The sequence below is a fragment of the Chionomys nivalis genome, chromosome 4 (genome assembly GCF_950005125.1).
Source record: "Chionomys nivalis chromosome 4, mChiNiv1.1, whole genome shotgun sequence".
NCBI lineage: Eukaryota > Metazoa > Chordata > Mammalia > Rodentia > Cricetidae > Chionomys > Chionomys nivalis.
In genome coordinates, this window is record NC_080089.1 from 52,874,276 (window position 1) to 52,895,459 (window position 21,184).

The following is a 21,184-nucleotide window of genomic DNA, read 5'->3' on the forward strand; positions in this document are numbered from 1 at the left end:
GGACATGGCTTTTGAAAGTGATAGTTCTGCCTTGGCATTTCAATAGACCAGCATCGCTCTAATGCTCAACTCTTCTTCATTCTACTCACTGTAAATTATAAAGTCCCAGGAGACCCATTCCTCGAAAATCCGTTTTCGGATCATCGCCTTGGAAACCGATCTCACACCACTGCTTAGAAATCCGAGATTCCAGGGGCGTGTTGGGCTTCAGGAACTGCCATAGCTGCAGTGGAAGAAAACAGAGCCACTCCTGAGTGTGCACATGCAAGGGCCTTGTCTTATTGGTTCAGATGCTGTGAGCTGTATTCTCACAAGGGGCTTTGCAAAGCTGAGTATAGGCACAGATATTACAATAGCAGTTTTTAAAGGTGACCCCAAAAAGCAAAAAATGTTATTTCATAATAAGAGTAGAGGGTTAAACACCTTTACTCTTTCCTCCAGAGTGAACTGTAGGCGCTGTTATGGGGCTGTTGCTTTGAAGACAACAGAATGCACGCATGTGTATTCTAGTGTTTTAAACCTTTATATTTTTGTTCCTAATCAACGAGGTAAAGAGATAAACAATATCCTACAACAATGTTCTTTTGGGAGGGTCGCTAAACTATTTAAGACCACAAAGGGAAAGGAGAAGGGAAAATGTTAACGTCACCTGCTGTTCAACTCCACAAAAACTTTTTTCTAGCATTCCACCAACAACTGAGCATGGACACCATTAATAAAAACAAAGCACACTGACTCGAGTTTCATCTTTTAGGTCTCATGTGTGACGGGAGTGAGAGCAAATACCGTACAACTAGATAAAGGAACACTGGCAGTACTCACGAGTGAGCCTCAAAATACAGTGTCATCGTGAAGAGTTGCCTAAAATAATTTCATCCAAAATCAACTATATCCCAGTGAAAAATATAAATTCAGGACATTATGCTCTCTACTGCTTTATAAATTTTATTTTCCAGGGTTTCTGTAGAAAACTAGGTTTAGCACACATCATAATGATAGAGCCAGGTAGACAGATGGCAGGGACTGCAATCCATGGCTCTATATAATATGTAATGTTTAAGGGTATGTGCAGCTCTGAGCCTCCTGACTCATGCTGGGAATCGGCTTTGGGTCCTCTGGAAGAGCAGAAAGCTCTCTTAACTGCTGAGCCATCTCTCCAACCCCACAAATATTATATAAATCCAAATATTACATTTTATTTCTTTGTGTGTCTATTTTGTGTGTGTATGTGTTAGAGTGTGGTGTGTTATGTGTGTGTGGACATGTGTGCACATGTCTGTTCATTTGAGCAGGGCCAGAGTTTGGTACTGAGGGGCTTCGTCAATTGCTCTTTATCTTGTTTTAATTTTTTCAGCCCGGAGCTCACCAGTCCAGCTAGCCCGGCTGGCTAATGAGTTCCAGGGAGCCTCCTGCCTCTGCCTCCCCTGGACTGTGGGTCGCAGAAACATGCCATCCCACCTGGCTTTTGCAAGGTTCTGCAGATTTGAACTGCAGGTTCTCATGCTTGTACAGTAAGCACTTTGCTAATAGCCTTTTCCCCCTGGGCCCAAATATTGTGTTTTCTTCCAACTCTTTCAGAAATAGTTAACCTTCTGAATGTTTATTTTATATTAGGTGAATCTTAAAGTTTCAACAGAAGAGTGATATAAAATTATCTTGCTTTACTGTGAATTGTCACATACCAGGCACAGTGTAAAGTATAATAATAGCAAAAAATACAAACAGGTGAAAATCTGCAGTTCAGAGGTAGAAAGAGAACTTAGCAAGTAATGTGCTTGTTACACAGAATGAGGGCCTGAAGTAGATTCCCAGAATTCTGTGCAAAAGCCTGGAGTGATGGCTCCAGATTTTAATTTCAGTTTTGAGGATGTAGAGAGAGAGAGGGGAAACTCCAGAATTTGCTAGCACCAGGTCAATGAGAAACACAGTTGCAAAAAGCAAGTGGGTGGACTCAGGAGTGACATCTGAAGGTGACTTCTCACCTCCACAATCACATGCACAAATGTGCACGTGTCCATACTTGTGTGCATGCACCTGCACGTGTGTGCGCCCCTCTCCCACAACCTTGCAGTTCACTTTTGTTGTGATTAATATAGACACAACTCCAATATTACTTCTTAATCAGATAAAATATTTACGCTGGTGTCACTGCATGCCAGGTCAACTTATCTAAAGATACAGAGACAAGGAGACGTGGTGGTATATGCCTGAAATCATAGCACAAGGAGGTAGAGGCAGATGGATCAGGAGTTCAAGGTCAGCCTTGGTAACAACGTGAATTAAAGGCTCGCCTGGGTTAGCTGAGCTTATAAACTGGGACAGCAAACTCTGCGCATAGTCTTTGCAGCTACTCCGGGCAGTGAGCTGTGTGGACTCTGCTGTCTTCATAGTAGGACAGCAGACAGGGACAACAGAAACACACACACAGCTATGTGACCATACAACACTAACAAAAATGGGTGGTAGATGTGGCTCATGTACTTTTGCTTGAGGATGCTTGTACTATCATCACCCATCTTAAAGATGAAGCCTGAACTGGGGCAGTCATCCACCAGCCCTGGCCAGGCTCTGCAGGCACGGTTTCCTCTGAAAAGATACTGCAGTGCAGTGGCGGGAGCACTTTTTAGTGACGTGGGCTTGCATGGCCACCGCGGAGCCTGCTTTCTCACCCCCTCTCCAAATGGAGATAATACAGTATATCAATCAGCACAAGGTTACTGTCAGAATGGAAATGGAGAACTCAGTGCAGAATTTATTGTAGTGGCCAGAACCCAGCAAACACCCAGCCAGTGTTTCGTTACTATGATGTCATTGCTCTCATACTTGGAATTCAATTACCCAGAAGGGCAGAAGAAAGATCTCACCTCTGTGTGTTCGGGGAAATTATTTCAAAATCCAGTGAATAAAGATTAAGAAAGCCAGGTGGCTTCTTCTGTGAGAACAATGAATAGCAATAAGAAGAACATGAGCAAATTCCTGGGCACTTGGTTGTCACGGCCTAGCCCGAGTTATGGTGAGATGCTCTCTATGTAATGGACAGGGGTGCAGCGGATAGAGCTGAGAGAGGTACCTCAGGAAGGGGCCAAGGTGCTGTTCCGAGCAATATGGACTCCACTATAGGACACAGCAAGTTTGAAGGCGTTTTGTTTTTCTTGAGAAAACGTCTTGCATATAGCCCAGACTGGCCTTTGAGCCCCAGTCATCTTTGCCTTGTGTCCCCAGTGCTGGGATTACAGGTGTCTAGGGATATTAATCCATCTTAATGGCTAGACTTGTCTCCTAGAAACCTCTCTGTCAGTATGAAGAAGATGGAAGGGGAGAGTCTTATGGTTAGGCTCAGAATTACAAGGTTATAATAGCCAAACTGGAGACGAAGGCAAGAAGAAGAGAATGGCTACGGTCCCACTGGAGACATTTTGCTGTACCGTGTGGATAATAGTTAGGGATTTCTGGAGTTCAGAACATGTGCTGATTACATTGCAAATCATGTAAGGGTAAAAGGGAAAGACTGTCATAAGAGGGTCCAACTCAGAGCCAGGCACGGTGGCTCACACCTGTAATCTCAGCATTTTAGAAACTGAGGCAGGAGGATTGCCACAAAGTCAAAGACAGACTTGGCTACATAGTGAGTTCATGACCAACTCACAAAAACATAGTGAGACGTTCTCTTAAAACAAAAAATAAAAAGCAAAAAGTGGCAAACCTGATGGTAAATAGTTCTGGCTTTATTATTTACTGATAGGCGATAGACAGTCTGCCTGAACTAAAATAAATGTAGTTTTTTTGCCTCTAAAATAAAGAACTTAATCACTACATGATTCTTTAGCCATGACATCAGAATGAGAGCATGTGCATACTCAAATCACAGCCACCGATAAAAGTCAACAGACTAGTCCAGGGGGTCTCAACCTGCCGAGTGCAGAGACCCTTTATGTGGTAACCCTCAAGCATAAAATTATATTGTTGCTACTTCATAACTGTGATTTTTGCTGCTGCTAGGAATTGTAATATCAGATATATTTGGTATGCAGGATATCTGATGTGTGGCCCTGTGAAAAGGTCATTTGAACCCCCAAGGGGTTGCAACCCACAGACTGAGAACCACTGGACTAGTCACGTGTGTCTGACGTACTGGATTTCACTGGCTGAAATAGACGTGAAACTAACCAATAGCATTTGGACGCCTGCTATGTGCCATCTTTAGCTGTTCTTAACATAAACATTGTGGAATATTTGTTACACCGTGCGAAGATGTGTCACTGTGATTGGTTTAATAAGGAGCTGGATGGTCAATAGTTAGGCAGGAGAGAATAGGTGGGATTTCCAGGAGGAGAGAGAACTCTGGGGAGAAGAGAGATAGGAACTGGACAGTGAGACACAGGGAAGCAGGACGTGCAGGAGAGAGATGAGGGAACAAGCCATGTGGCAGAATGTAGATTTAAAAATACGGGTTCGAGTCAGGCCCGGCAGGCAGGCCTAGGCAGCAGAAGCACCGGCGCACAGACAGGCCCGGGCGGCGGAGGCACCAGCACGCAGGCAAGTCCGGGCGGCAGAGGCACCGGCGTGCAGGCAGGCCCGGGTGGCGGAGGCACCGGCAGGCAGGCCTAGGCGGCGGAAGCACCGGCGCGCAGGCAGGCCCGGGCAGCGGAGGCACCAGCACGCAGGCAAGTCCGGGCGGCAGAGGCACCGGCGTGCAGGCAGGCCCGGGTGGCGGAGGCACCAACAGTCAGGCCCGGCAGGCAGGCCTAGGCGGCGGAAGCACCGGCGCGCAGGCAGGCCCAGGTGGCGTAGGCACCGGCAGGCAGGCCTAGGCGGCGGAAACACCGGCGCACAGACAATTCCGGGCGGCGGAGGCACCGGCAGGCAGGCCCGGGCGGCGGAGGCACTGGATACAGGATAGTGCGGGCAAGAAACAGTGAAGCCTGCACTGAGAACAGATTGCCCCGCTACAATTAAATCAAACCCAATAGATAGCATCGGTAAGAGGAGATGGGCAGACGCCAAGGCAAGAATTCACCCAACAATCTGAAAAACAACATGAAAACACCAGAACCCAATGATCTTACAACACAAGGACTTGAACACCCTATCACAGGAGAAGAGGAAAAAACTGACTTTTTGAAAGCAATAGAGTCCCTTAAACAACATGTAAAAAACACCCTCATAGAAATGGATGAGAAGTATAACAAAAAGTTTGAAGAAATGAGTAAATACGTAAATGATACCCTGGGAAGCCAAGAAAAAACGATCAAACAGGTAATGGAAACAGTCCAAGAATTGAAAACTGAAATGGAAGCAAGGAAGAAAACACAAACTGAGGACCAGCTGGATATGGCAAATATAAGTCAACGAGCAGAGACTACAGAAACAAGCATAATCAATAGAATACAAGAGATAGAAGAAAGAATCTCAGATTCTGAAGACAACATAGAGAAAATAAACGGACTGATCAAAGAAAACACCAAAACCAACAAATTCTCATCACAAAACATTCAGGAAATATGGGACACAATAAAAAGACCAAACCTAAGAATAATAGGGATAGAAGAAGGAGAAGAGGCACAGCTCAAAGGTCCAGAAAACATTTTTAACAAAATTATGGAAGAAAACTTCCCCAACATAAAGAAAGATATTCCTTTGAATATTCAAGAAGCATACAGAACACCAAACAGACTGGATCAAAAAAAAACGTCCCCTCGCCATATAATAATCAAAACACAAAATATACAGATTAAAGAAAGAATATTAAGAGCTGTAAAGGAAAAAGGCCAAGTAACTTATAAAGGTAAACCGATCAGACTTACACCTGACTTCTCTATGGAAACCATGAAAGCCAGAAGGTCCTGGATAGAGGTACTACAGAAACTAAGAGACCATGGATGCAAACCCAAACTACTATACCCAGCCAAGCTATCGTTCACTATCAATGGAGAAAACAAGACATTCCAGGATAAGAACAAATTTAAACAATACGTTGCCACAAATCCAGCCCTACAGAAAGTAATAGAAGGAAAATCACAACCCAAGGAATCCAACATTGCCAACACTGCCTACAATAACCCAGGCATCTAGCGACCCTTCAACAGCACAACTCAAAGAAGGGAGACACACAAACTCTTCTACCAAAAGCAGTAAGAATAACCGGAGTTAACAACCACTGGTCATTAATTTCACTTAATATTAATGGTCTCAATTCACCAATAAAAAGGCACAGGCTAAGAGATTGGATACGAAAACAGGATCCAACAGTCTGCTGTTTGCAAGAAACTCATCTCAACCACAAAGACAGGCATCTACTCAGAGTAAAGGGTTGGGAAAAGGTTTTTCAAGCAAATGGTCCTAAGAAAAAAGCAGGTGTGGCCATACTAATTTCTAACAAAACTGACTTCAAACTAAAATCAATCAGAAGAGATCGACAGGGACACTTTATACTCATAACAGGAACGATTCAGCAGGATGAAGTCTCAATCCTGAATATCTATGCCCCTAATATAAAAGCACCCACTTATGTAAAAGAAATATTGCTAAAACTCAAGGCAGACATCAAATCACACACACTAGTAGTAGGAGACTTCAACACACCTCTCTCACCAATGGACAGGTCAATCAGACAGAAAACTAATAGAGAATTAAGAGAATTGTTGGAGGTAATGAATCAAATGGACTTAACAGACATCTATAGAACACTCCACCCAAATAGGAAAGAATACACCTTCTTCTCTGCAGCTCATGGAACCTTCTCGAAAATTGACCACATACTTGGAAACAAAGGAAACCTCCACAGATACAAAAAAATATCAGTGTCCACCTGTGTCTTATCAGATCACCACGGATTAAAGTTAGAAGCCACCAACAAAGCTACCCCCAGAAAGCTGGCAAACTCATGGAAACTGAACAGTCAACTACTGAACCACACCTGGGTCAAGGAAGAAATTAAGAAAGAAATTAAAGTCTTCCTTGAATTTAATGAAAACAAAGAGACAACATACTCAAACCTATGGGACACGATGAAAGCAGTGCTAAGAGGAAAGTTCATAGCACTAAGTGCCCACTTAAAGAAAACGGAGAAAGCATACATTGGGGACTTAACAGCACACCTGAAAGCTCTAGAAAAAAAAGAAGCAGACGCACCCAGGAGGAGTAGAAGACTGGAAATAATCAAACTGAGGGCAGAAATCAACAAAATAGAAACACAGAAAACAGTCCAAAGAATCAATGAAACAAAAAGTTGGTTCTTGGAGAAAATCAACAAGATTGACAAACCCCTATCCAAACTAATTAAACGACAGAGAGAGAACACGCAAATAAATAAGATCAGAAATGAAAAGGGGGACATAACCACAGACACAGAGGAAATTCAGAGAATCATTAGATCCTACTACAAAAGCCTGTATGCCACAAAACTGGAAAATGCAAAAGAAATGGACACTTTTTTAGATAAGTACCATATACCAAACCTAAACCAAGACCAGGTGAACGATCTAAATAGACCTGTTAGTCGCGAAGAATTAGAAACAGTTATCAAAAATCTCCCTTCCAAAAAAAGCCCAGGGCCAGATGGTTTCAATGCAGAATTCTACCAGAACTTCCAAGAAGAGCTAATACCTATACTTCTTAATGTATTTCACAATATAGAAACAGAAGAGTCATTGCCAAATTCCTTTTATGAAGCTACAGTTACCCTGATACCAAAACCACACAAAGACCCAACCAAGAAAGAGAATTACAGGCCTATCTCACTCATGAACATCGACGCAAAAATTCTCAATAAAATACTGGCAAACCGAATCCAAGAACACATTAGAAAAGTTATCCATTATGATCAAGTAGGCTTCATTCCAGAGATGCAGGGCTGGTTCAACATACGCAAATCTATCAATGTAATCAACCATATAAATAAACTGAAAGAAAAAAACCATATGATCATTTCATTAGATGCTGAAAAAGCATTCGACAAAATTCAACACCCCTTTATGATAAAGGTCTTGGAGAGATTAGGGATACAAGGGGCATACCTAAATATAATAAAAGCTATTTACAGCAAGCCGACAGCTAACATTAAATTAAATGGAGAAAAACTCAAAGCCATCCCACTAAAATCAGGAACACGACAAGGATGTCCACTCTCTCCATACCTCTTCAATATAGTGCTTGAAGTTCTAGCAATAGCAATAAGACAACATAAGGGGATCAAGGGGATCCGTATTGGAAAGGAAGAAGTTAAGCTTTCATTATTTGCAGATGATATGATAGTATACATAACCGACCCCAAAAACTCTACCAAAGAACTCCTACAGCTGATAAACACCTTTGGTAATGTGGCAGGATACAAAATCAACTCCAAAAAATCAGTTGCCTTCCTATACACTAAGGATAAGGAAGCAGAGAGGGAAATCAGAGAAGCATCACCTTTCACGATAGCCACAAATAGCATAAAATACCTTGGGGTAACTCTGACCAAGGAAGTGAAAGATCTATTTGGCAAGAACTTTAAGTCTTTGAAGAAAGAAATTGAAGAGGACACCAGAAAATGGAAGGACCTCCCTTGCTCTTGGATTGGGAGGATCAACATAGTAAAAATGTCAATTCTACCAAAAGCAATCTATAGATTCAACGCAATCCCCATCAAAATCCCATCAAAATTCTTCACAGATCTGGAGAAGACAATAATCAACTTTATATGGAAAAACAAAAAACCCAGGATAGCCAAAACAATCTTATACAATAAAGGATTGTCTGGAGGCATTACCATCCCTGACTTCAAACTCTATTACAGAGCTACAGTACTGAAAACGGCTTGGTACTGGCATAAAAACAGAGAAGTCGACCAATGGAATAGAATAGAAGACCCTGACTTTAACCCACAAACCTATGAACACCTGATTTTCGATAAAGGAGCTAAAAGTATACAATGGAAAAAAGAGAGCATCTTCAACAAATTGTGCTGGCAAAACTGGAAGTCAATCTGTAGAAGAATGAAAATAGATCCATATCTATCACCATGCACAAAACTCAAGTCCAAATGGATTAAAGACCTCAATATCAGTCCAAACACACTGAATCTGATAGAAGAGAAAGTGGGAAGTACTCTACAACACATGGGCACAGGAGAACACTTTCTACGTACAACCCCAGCAGCACAAACACTAAGGACATCATTGAATAAATGGGACCTCCTGAGACTGAGAAGCTTCTGTAAAGCAAAGGACACTGTCACTAAGACAGAAAGGCAACCCACTGACTGGGAGAAGATCTTCACCAACCCCGCAACTGACAAAGGTCTGATATCCAAAATATACAAAGAACTCAAGAAATTAGACTGTAAAAGGTTAATCAATCCAATTATAAAATGGGGCACTGAGCTGAACAGAGACTTTTCAACAGAAGAAGTTCAAATGGCCAAAAGTCACTTAAGATCATGCTCAACTTCCTTAGCAATCAGGGAAATGCAAATCAAGACAACATTAAGATACCATCTTACACCGGTCAGAATGGCTAAAATCAAAAACACCAATGATAGCCTCTGCTGGAGAGGTTGTGGAGAAAGGGGCACTCTCATCCATTGCTGGTGGGAATGCAAACTTGTGCAACCACTTTGGAAAGCAGTGTGGCGGTTTCTCAGGAAAGTCGGGTTCAACCTACCTCTTGACCCAGCAATACCACTATTGGGAATATACCCAAGAGATGCCCAAACATACAACAAAAGTATATGCTCAACTATGTTCATAGCAGCATTGTTTGTAATTGCCAGAACCTGGAAACAACCTAGATGTCCTTCAGTGGAAGAATGGATGAAGAAAGTATGGAATATATACATATTAGAGTACTACTCAGCAGTAAAAAACAATGACTTCTTGAATTTTGCATACAAATGGACGGAAATTGAAAACACTATCCTGAGTGAGGTAAGCCAGACCCAAAAAGAAGAACATGGGATGTACTCACTCATATTTGGTTTCTAGCCATAAATAAAGGACATTGAGACTATAATTCGTGACTCTAGAGAAGCTAAATAAGAAGGTGAACCCAAAGAAAAACATATAAGCATCCCCCTGAATATTAACCTTCATCAGGCGATGAAAGAAGACAGAGACAGAGACCAACATTGGAGCACTGGACTGAAGTCTCACGATCCAAAGGAGGAGCAGAAGGAGAGTGAGCACGAGCAAGGAACTCAGGACGGCAAGGGGTGCACCCACACACTGAGGCAATGGGGATGATCTATCGGGAACTCACCAAGGCCAGCTGGCCGGGGACTGAAAAAGCATGGGACAAAACCGGTCTCGCTGAACATAATGGACAATGAGGACTACTGAGAACTGAAGAACAATGGCAATGGGTTCTTGATCCTATTGCATGTAATGGCTTTGTGGGAGCCCAGGTAGTTTGGATGCTCACCTTACTAGACCTGGATGGAGGTGGGTGGTCCTTGGACCTCCCACAGGGCAGAGAAACCTGCTTGCTCTTTGGGCTGAGGAGGAAGGAAGACTTGATTGGGGGAGAGGGAGGGAACGGGAGGTGGTGGCGGGGAAGAGGCAGAAATCTTTAATAATTAAATTAATTAATTAATAAAAAAATCAGCAAGGAAAAAAAAAAACTGAAAAAAAAAAAAAAAAAAGAAAAAAAAAAAATAAAAAATAAAAATACGGGTTCATTTAAGTTATAAGAGTTCTTTGGAAACAAGCCTAAGTTAGAGGGCAAGTCTTCATAATTAATAATAAGTCCCTGCACCATTATTTGTGGGCTGGCGGTCTTGACGAGAAAGTATTACTATACAATAGCTAAGTGTGACGGCTAGTCTTGACTGACAACTTGACCACATGTGGGATTTACAAAAACCCAAGCAGCTGGGCACACCTTGTGAGGGACTTTTCCCAGGTGGGTCACTTGAGGTGGAAAGACCCACCAGAAATCTGGGCCACACCTTCCGGTGGCCGCCCACATAAAAGGTCATGGAAGAAGGACGCTTTTGCTTTTTGCCTGCTTGTCCTCTCTCTGGCTGGCAAGTTCATCTGTCCTGTCCCTGGGCCTTTGCTAAACCACCAGTTCTATCAGCTGCTTCAGGATTTCTTCACAGACTGAAGAGTGGCAATTCTCTAGGAATTCCCTGGGACTCCAGCACCAGCTCGAGACCCATGAGACGTGCGGTCTGGTGGGTTAAACCACTGCGGGGCCCATCAGGAGACGGGCCGTTGTTGGATTGCTTGGCCCATAGCTGGTAAGTCACTCTAATAACCCCATTTTAAAGTACATATTCATTCTGTCAGTTCTGTTACTTTAAAGGACCCTGACTAATACACTAAGGAGCTACAGCAAGCCATTAATTCACCTCCCTTTCATGCTGAACACCTACTATAAACCAGCTCATAAACCAGACCAGTCACAGAGCAGACATTCAAATGCCATTAGCTAATTTTGAGTTTATCTCGGCCTGTGAAGCATTTCAGACACGGATAGCCAGGCTGTCAACTATGCTGATTCGTTTCATTTTCATTCACCTTGATCCTAGCTATTAAATCACTTTGGTGAGTTTGACGACCTCCCTCAGAAAACGGTCAGGGGGACCTGCAATAGGAGAAGGCAGAACTCAACTAATAGGCTAGCTAAAATTAACAGGAGAGAAAGAGAAGAAGGCATGCTATTGCCAAGAATGAGATTTCTTCAGGTGTTAATGATCACCTCAGATCCAGCACTAATTAGTAGAGACAAATGAATCACCAGCCTATGTACTTGCATACACAAGGCATGCACTCTTTCACACAAAACACAAGATGCATTAAAAATTTACAGCTGTTGACATTTTCAGCTAAACAAAGGCGAGGCAGATAAACAAAGGCTTCCTTCTTTTTTTGAGATTTGTTTTTAATCGCATATATGTGTGTATCAGTGTATGACTACCCCTACATAAGTGCAGGTGCCTGAAGAGGCCAGCAGAGGGCATCAGATCCCCTGGAGCAGACGTAATTGGCAGTTGAAAGCCAGCAACTTTAAGTAGCATGCTCTCTTGACTGGGCCATCTCTCTAGCCCCTCCCCTAGTTTTATTGCTGCTTATTTAAAATTTAGAAAGAGACAGAGAAACACTCGATGCCAGCAGAGTATCTATTTTCAGAAGTGAATGTCTAAAATGTTTTAATTGAGTTAGCACTTCCAAATGGTGGTCTGAATTTTATTCTTTGGACTTGATTGACCTCAAAAGCTGATGTTTTATTGCTGTTTTCTGATGATGCAGCATCAGAGCTGCTAAGATTTGAGCAAGGAGTACTTTACATTACCTTCCTGGCAATCTCAGTGTGCCAAGTAAAAACCTTTACCTCCTCTTTGAACATTTGCCAAGTTACATGAATAAATAATCAGCAGGAGGATCTTGGGTAATTTCCCCAGAGGACTATTGCTGAAGCAGAAATCAACCTCATTGTCTTTGATGTGTATTAGAGTTGTAAGTAAAAACCCCATGACACACTGACAAATGCTCTCTTGACTCTCCTGCAGCCTTCAACACATTTGAAACAATCCAAACTTGAGCCAAGTGCCAGGTGCCACTCCCCCACAGAAATAAACGTCTGATCTTTTCTCAGATTATAAGAGTCAACTGGCTTTAAAGTTAATTTCTCATATGAATATTCTGATGGAAAAAATTACCCCCAACCAGCAAGAGAACTCAGCCTTGCATATCCGTCACAGCACCCATGTCTTACTCATCTCTGTATCCCCAATGCACAGAGACCGCCTGGCCTGAGAGCTTGGTAGCCATTAACTGACGTTAGGGAAGGACTCACCTTCAAAAGCATCTCTTCGTGTTGAGGGTTGTCAGAATCGTAGGGCTCTCTGCGTAGCTTTTCCACGTCTGCAATGAGGTTTCTGTAACCCACAATTTGCAGAAGGCAAGCCTGGAGAGAGATTCCCAGCCTAAAGTACAGAAGAACCGAGTGTGGGAAAAACGAACCCATGTGCCGTTGGCATTTGTTCCCTTGATACCTATAGCAGTTTTTATGTAAATAGTTTCATGTACATATTTAGGAATGCATACTCATGTATATAGTCACCTTTCCTTTTTCTCTTCCTTTGTTTCTCCAGGCAGGGTCTCATGCTGCAGGCCAGGCTGGCCTAGAACTCACTCCTTAGCCCAGGCTGACCTCAGATTCTAGACAATCCTCCTGCCTCAGGTTCGCACCCTGCCTGGCTAGAAGCACAATTTTGTTGAACTGTGAAAATCCTCCCCCTTCATTTTAGTTTTTTCTTAAGTGCAAAATTAATTGTTTGGCTTAAAACAAACAAGGAAGGCCTTCAGGAAGGTGGCTCGAAAGATGTGAGGGCAGAAAACAATAGATTCTTAGGGACCATTTAGGCGGGTATATTGGATTTACTTCAAAAGTCTGTGTATGAGAGTAAGAGACAGAAAGGAAGGAAAGAGGGAGTGAGCTCTCAGGGAATTCAGAACAAGAAACTTTTCAACGGCAGCTGTGGTGGCTGTGGTGACATCACGCCCGTGAACAGTGTCCCGAGAGCGGAGGGAGTGCCTTGAGCGATATCTCTCCTCCACAACATTCTTTCCAGAGTCCAACCACTCTACACATCTGGACACTTTCCTATGTGGAAACAAACTTGCCTTTTTTTTGTTGTTGTTGTTACCAAGTGGACCGAATTCAGTGCTCTGAACAGATTTACCTCCACCCCCCCCCCCCAGGCCTAATTACTTTATGATGTCTACTCTTCTAGTCCAGGGGTTCTCAGCCTTCCTAATGCTGCGGTCTTTTAATACAGCTCCTCATGATGTGGTGACCCCCCCAACCATAAAATTATTTTTGTTGCTACTTCATAACTGTAATTTTGCTATTGTTATGAATCTTAATATCAGAAACTTATGATACGCAGAATGTCTGATATGTGACCCTGTGAAAGGGTCATTTGACCCCCAGTAGTCAAGATCCACAGGTCCCAAACTGCTGTTCTAGTCTCATTTACAGGGCTAGGGGAAAAAGCCCTATCCCTGCAGCTCCCTCTCATGGGGCATGGCTTCTGATTCATAAGGTACACATTTTGCTGTGAATGCATAGCATGTTGAATATATCTAATTTATGTGTATATCTGTAACAATAATAATTAAAGAAAAAGAAGCCATGAATTTGAGAGGGATGGGGGCAGAACATGGGAAGGCTGGAAGGGGGAGGGGAAGGGGAAATGATAAAATTATATTTTAACTAAAATATAAAAGTGAAAGCCAGTTTTAAAATTTTAATAAAGATTATTTATTATTTGTGTGTGTGTGAGTGAACTTATGTGCACCATGTGCAATAGGTGCCCACAGAAGCCAGAAGAGGGCATCAGACCCCTTAGAACTAGAGTGATAGGTAGCTGTGAGCTGCCCTTTGGGTCCTGGGAACCAAACCCAGGCTCTCTGCAGGGGCACTAGTGCTCTTAACTGCTGAGCCATCTCTCCACCCCATGAGAAAAATTTAAAACTATATTTATTACATAATTAACTCAACCTTAACATCTGAATGAGGCAACGCTATAGCTTACTAGCACACAAGACTAGAAGAAGATGCTGCAGAGACCAAGAGCAAATGGAGTTTTTTGACCAAGCTCTTGGATAGATGGAGAAAGAGCAACACCTAGCAGACTCCGAAATCCCGTTCAACTCTGGCTCCATCTTCGTTCTTAACAGTCTGTGACATTTGATGCCCTCATGCACATAGATCTACAAGACAGTTTGATTGTTACCAACCTCAAGCTGTGTCTAAATATACCTGCATTTAGAATTCATTCTCCTTAATGCCTTTAAGGTCCAAATTCTACTGAAAAAAATTGCTGCTCCCAATGGAAAATATAAAGCTAATTTTAAATGTCACGAACATTGCCAAATGCATTTTAATACTTCCAAGATGAGAGGAATAAATTATAAAGTTCTGAAGTATTCATATAAAAACCATCTCTTCCTCCCACACATGCCTGTCTTCTTGACAAGCAGGTAGGAACTGTCTCCAAGATTATCAGCCCGGCATAATTGAATATTCATGAGGGAACTGAAGGGATATTCTAGATGGAGCAGAATCAGTATAAGCACACTCATGATTTGAATATATGCAATTAATATAAAGCACCCAAATCAAGTCATGTCCTGAAGATGAATGGGCTTCCTTGATCTTGTGTTTTGATATTAGTTCTTGCTCCCTCCGCCATTTTTCGACTCATGGAGACAGGACCATAAGCTTACAAACCAGAAGAAGCCTAAAGTCATTACCACTTACATTCATGAAGCACCTCCATTTTACTTAATGTTCATCTGAGAGTCAAAACACTGCAGATAATTATTTTGAAGAGGGAGGAAGAGAGGGAGGGAGGGGGAAGACGAGAGAGAGAGAGAGAGAGAGAGAGAGAGAGAGAGAGAGAGAGAGAGAGAGCGCCATGTGATTTGGGGTCTGTTTTCTCACATGCAAGTCCAGTTCTTACTGTGGGTTGATGTCAGGGTTGATGTTTTTCAGCTCCATGATGTCGTCGATAGTCTTTTCGATGGCATCAGGATGAACGCTCACTGAGGTCTGCAAGAGCTAGAAAACATCTTTCCATCAGTTTCTCCCGTTAGCAGCGGTGGCTTACATACCCCTGGGGCGGAGGCTTCAATTCTCCACCTCTGTATGAGACTAGGCGCTCAAAACAGACTGACACAGTGTGTTTGGATCCCGGGGCCTTCTGTGTTTCCACAGCCAGGGTAGCGCCATTTGCCCTGTTGAGGTATTTGACATAAGCAGGCACGTAGAAGGCTTGGGCTTTGCTTTATTCTTTTTGTCGTCGTTTGTTTTGGCTTCTTTTTCACTTCATAGAATGAGGGCCCCGGGGACATAGTCTAAAGGTTGCCAAAGTTAAAGAAGATGAGGTAAAATTATCAAAAATCTTGCAAAATAAAGCATATTTTTCTCTTATGTAGATGGTCAACTGTGTACTATTTTAAATATTTTTTTCTTTATGTATGGGTGTTTTACCTGTGTGTATGTCTGTGCTCCATGTGTGTGCAGTGCACTTGGAGTTCGGAAGAGGGCATCAGGGCACCTCCCCCAGACTGGAGTTACTGATGGTTATGAGCCAATATGGGTGCTGGGAATCCAACTTGGGTTCTCTAGCCTGTCCTGGAACTCACTCTGTAGACCAGATTGGCCTTGAACTCAGAGATATACCTGCCTCTGCCTCCCAACTGCTGGGATTAAAGACATGCACCACCACTGCCCAGCTATTATATTCTTGTTTTATGATTTAAGAGATGATACAAAATGGGTTAATTTGACACAGACTAATCTTTACAAGTACGCCTAGAAACTGTCATATATGCAAAAATGCATTTACTTCCTGTCTACATTAGCTTTTTGTCAGTGGTCTATTTTGTTCTTGAAAGTTCAATTTTAGTTTTTATTGTCTTAAAGTACTTTATTCCATCGTGTGCACATCTGTGTGGGGTACACATTGCACAGCAGGAGTGGAAGTCAGAGGACGGCCTGAGGAGTCAGTTCCTCCCTGTGGAACCTGGGGATCAAGCCCAGGCTTGGTGGCAGCCACCTTTACCAGCTGAGCCATCTCACTGCTCCACAGGTTTTATGTTTCATGATCAAAGTAGGACCCTCAGTGAAAAGTTACTGAAAAATAAAAAAACAATTTATTTACCTTACTTTTCGAATCCCTCAGTGATGTTTCTGTTGAAGTAAGAACACACACACACATGCCATTAGCTATAACGAGTTATAAATGTTCGAACATGACTTACTTAAAATATTATATTGCATTCTCAATTCCACCGACTTTGAATTCTGCCCTCCCTTACACTCCCCACTCACCAATTTTCATGGTTCTAGACGCTCCAGGCTTGGTGCTGTAGCAAATCCTTTGCAGTTCACACCTTCCTGTGAGCTTCCGCATCACGAACTTCATGCAGCGCCACAAAAACTTACAGTAGAAATACAGGCACACCTGGATCAGCATCCTGTGGGGAACAAAAGACAGCGCCCTTCCCATAGAAAGCTGCGAGAGAAGAGAGAGCAGCCACCACCAGCAAGGAAAGAAGCCAGGAAGAAAACCAGCCATTAGATCTCAGCATCCACAGGTGTTCATCATTCCACTCCCGAGAGGGACAGTTACCATGGCTACACAACTCCAACAAGCTGAGGGGGGAAACCCTGGGATTCTGTTTCTCCCATCCTTGTCTAAATATTTTGGAACTCAGTCAGTGTTAACATGGCCTCTGCCTGAGACATCGGGAGGGGTGGGGATGCCTCCTCTGCCAGGATGAATGGCTGTTCACCATTCCCCATCCCATCCCCACCCCGCCTCCAGACTTAATTCCACTCACGCCCTACTGTCCGCATTTTCTCTTCCTTTCTCCCATCCTTTCCTGTCTCCCTTTCCCCTGGCTTCTGCTGCTCTCCTTTGGTCTTGTGGCTGCTGCCTTCCTTGCTGACCAATCCCAGCATGCCTTGCTTCTGCCCAAAGGCTTCCTCATCATTTTTCAGAAGAGGCACTTTTGACCTTTTATTCTTATTCCAAGAGGACTATGTTCTCTGATTTAAATTTAATTTTTTTCAGAAACTCTACAGGAGTCTTTTCTGGGCTCCAACAAAGCACCATGTTCTTACCACACATCCCAACTCCAGTGGCACCTCAGCAAACCAGCAATCGTGTCTCTAAACAGGCACATTTTCACACATAACTGAACTTGTGACTTTGCTTTTTATGTAGATTTTTGATTTGAAAATGAAATGCATGCTAGTTTCTTCTATTGTTCAGGATCTCAGTGACTTGTGCTTTAGAGACAATGACAGCCTGTCACCCAGACTGTTAGGTTCAGCCCCTCTTCACATTGTGTTCCTAGGAGACCGAATTATATCTGTTACTTCCCATTGGTGTCATTTCTAAAAGGTTTTTTCCCCCTCAAATGTTCTCCGATTCTGTCTTGTTCCAAAATAAGGTGTTTAGGGCTATTGAGATCAATTACAGTCACCAGCATTCTTAGCAATGGGACTCATTTAGCTGGCCGATTAGTCAACTAATTCTTTGGTTATAGTCATGTGTTTGAATAGGTCTGGTTCTGATATCGTCAACAGCCTTTGTTAAAACTAGAGTCCAATGTGTTTAAAAGGCACAGAGTTTAGGTTTTTATAAACACAAAGGAAATGATGACGAGAAAGAGCACGGCCTCCAAACTGTGCCACAAAGCAGGCACAGTGGAATACTCCACAGGCAGGAAAATCACACCCTAGGACAGCTCATAACACGAAAATGTTCATGATATTTCCTTGATAGGAAAAAGCGCACACAAAGACTCATGCAATGACCTAAATTTCCTCTAGAAGTAAAACCATTTTAATAGTGATATGTAAATAACAGGGGGCTGGCAGGCTTCAGGATGATGATATTAATAATGGCGTTGCTAGTTATTGGAGTCATCAGCAGTGATTTCTTCTTCACTTACTAAGCACACTTTGATGGAGGAAGGTCATTGGTTAACTAATAAAGAAACTGCCTTGGCCCATTTGATTGGCCAACCCTTAGGTGGGTGGAGTAAACAGAAGAGAATTCTGGGAGAAAGAAGCCGAGTGAGGAGTCGCCATGATTCTCCCACTCCAGACAGACGCAGGTTAAGATCCTCCCTGGTAAGCCAGCTCGTGGTACTACACAGAATATTAGAAATGGGTTAGATCAATATGTAAGAGCTAGCCAGTAAGAGGCCGGAACTAATGGGCCAGGCAGTGTTTAAAAGAATACAGTTTCTGTGTAATTATTTTGGGGCATAAGCCATGCGGGCGGCCGGGTGCCTGGGACGCAGCCCCGCCGCACATATTACTACAGAGTGGCGCCCAACGTGCTAATGAACTCCACGTAAAACCTGAGAGGGCTTAAAAAGGACACAGAGAGAATTTAAGACAGCTTTTTGCTGTTTGTGGGTTGTGTGCGGCAAAGAAATTGTCCTGACTCAGCAACAGAAAAAAACTGGCTGTTTTAAAATGCCGGCTTTCTGGGCTGTGCCGCCATCACGATCTCTGTCTGGCTCCTGCGGAAGACAGAGTCTTCGAACGGGGCATTTGGAGTAAAGTGCTACGGCTTGCTTGATGGCAATGTGGACTGCTGTGTGCCTGGAACTGTGTGTGGCTCAGGGGCACCAAATGGCTCTGAGGCAGGAGTGGCTCAGCTCTGCCATCTGTGCTGGTCTCAGGCAGGAACTACCGTAATTACTGTAATAACAGCACAGTTAAAGTTTAGACTGGGCAGGACACAATACCGTATTACCTGTATATGGTGCAACTTAAGTTTTTAAGAAGTGCTTAACATTTTTAAGAAATGCTCCTGGATAGTAAAAAAAAAAAAAATTAATTACGGATTCACAATAGGACAGATTCAGACCTATAAATGGATCACAGAGAAGAAAAAAATATAGAGAATAAAGTTAATGGTTAAAAAAAAGGGTAAAGTCTTTAAAGAGACAGAGTACAGATAGTTATAGATTAAAAGAAATAAAGAAAAATAAGCCACGTAAAAATGGAAAATTCACAGAGAGTCTGGATTCTTTGTATTATTGTGTTTTCTTTAAAATTTTTGACTGTAAAGGAGCTAAGTACAGAGAGACATTTCATTATATGGGCTGCCAAGCTAAACCAGAATGGATATAAGGGTATTATGATTTCAGAATTTGGGTCTAAGGATATGATGCTTTGGAGAGGGTCTTCTTTTGTTTTCACAGAGGATGAGACTCTGTGGATTGCGTCTTTCCCAATATGGTATGATAGACCACGCCCTCCTGAAAGGTTGCTGTGAACACCTTCAAAAAATTGCTTCACTCAACTGCCCACTGAGATGAACCTGGCACACAAGTTATACCATGAAAGACCTGAATAACAGCGCCCCCATTCAGCAGGAAGCAGTTTGGAGAGAAAAAAACTGCGCCCATATTCCCAAATATTATTTATAAATGTTCTTTTACATTTAAAGGGGGATATGATATAGATATGAATAATTTGCATTGGTATGGATTTTAAGGTCAATTTTGTTATATGTATATGTATTTCTGATCTTGATTACTGTATTGTGATTGTATAGTTCATTTAAAATGTAATGTATAATTAGGAAATATAGGTTGTTAATGGACAATCATCAATAATAGTCAAGCTTGTAGTCATGTTAGTTAGATTTTCTAGATATATAGAGATATATTTCAGTTAGATAGGCATTCTTCATATCTTTCAAAGACTACAGAATATGGCATTTTAAATGTTTTAATAACTTAGGGCTTTTCATGACAATGAGACACGTCTGCTCCTGGCAGCACCAATCTACTTCAAGAGGAAGATGGGCATTGAAGAGGCTCCTTATGGAGTTTGATAGCCATTTGGGCAAGAAACTGCTCTTGCCTGGACTATTGCATAAACTGGACACAGAGAACCCGCAGAAAGAGGACTGCTGAACTTGCCTAAAGGTGAGATGGTCTTTCGGGGTTCCTGACTCATGAAAGAGTCTGCGAGACATTCTGCAGGACACAGCAAAAAGTGACTGAACTGTCTTTGGAATTTCCTGCTTGATGAAAATGTCTGCTGGATACTATGGGCCTGTAGGTTGAAGATGGATGCCCCAACAGTACAAAAGAACTTTGGGTGACTGTCCAGGCAGTGAGATGTCTCTGTCATTTCTAGAGTTTTGGATCTCTTGTTTTCTTAGGTAATATTATATCCTTCTGGAGTCTTTGATGGAGTTGAAGAATGGATAGATAGTTATAGTTTTCCTTAGTTATGATAAAATAGATATAAATATTATAACTGTAATTCTTGCCTGATAACTGTTTTGCTATATGTAATCTTACTATGTTAAAGTGAAAGCCTTTCTTTTTTGTTTAAACAGAAAAAGGGGAAATGATGGAGGAAGGTCATTGGTTAACTAATAAAGAAACTGCCTTGGCCCATTTGATTGGCCAACCCTTAGGTGGGTGGAGTAAACAGAAGAGAATTCTGGGAGAAAGAAGCCGAGTGAGGAGTCGCCATGATTCTCCCACTCCAGACAGACGCAGGTTAAGATCCTCCCTGGTAAGCCAGCTCGTGGTACTACACAGAATATTAGAAATGGGTTAGATCAATATGTAAGAGCTAGCCAGTAAGAGGCCGGAACTAATGGGCCAGGCAGTGTTTAAAAGAATACAGTTTCTGTGTAATTATT

At 42.5% G+C, this 21,184-nt stretch overlaps 1 protein-coding gene across 1 annotated transcript in view; it reads right to left on the reverse strand.

The window, feature by feature from the left end:
- Elmod1 (ELMO domain containing 1) overlaps positions 1 to 21,184 on the reverse strand; it is a 66,637-nt gene that overhangs the window by 14,801 nt on the left and 30,652 nt on the right. The window contains exons 3-7 of the mRNA XM_057767909.1: positions 16,825 to 16,970; positions 16,655 to 16,683; positions 15,452 to 15,549; positions 12,778 to 12,907; positions 90 to 223 (exon numbers count right to left, since the gene is read on the reverse strand). Coding sequence (XP_057623892.1) covers positions 90 to 223; positions 12,778 to 12,907; positions 15,452 to 15,549; positions 16,655 to 16,683; positions 16,825 to 16,970 — 537 coding nt within the window. The remainder of the gene's footprint in view (positions 1 to 89; positions 224 to 12,777; positions 12,908 to 15,451; positions 15,550 to 16,654; positions 16,684 to 16,824; positions 16,971 to 21,184) is intronic.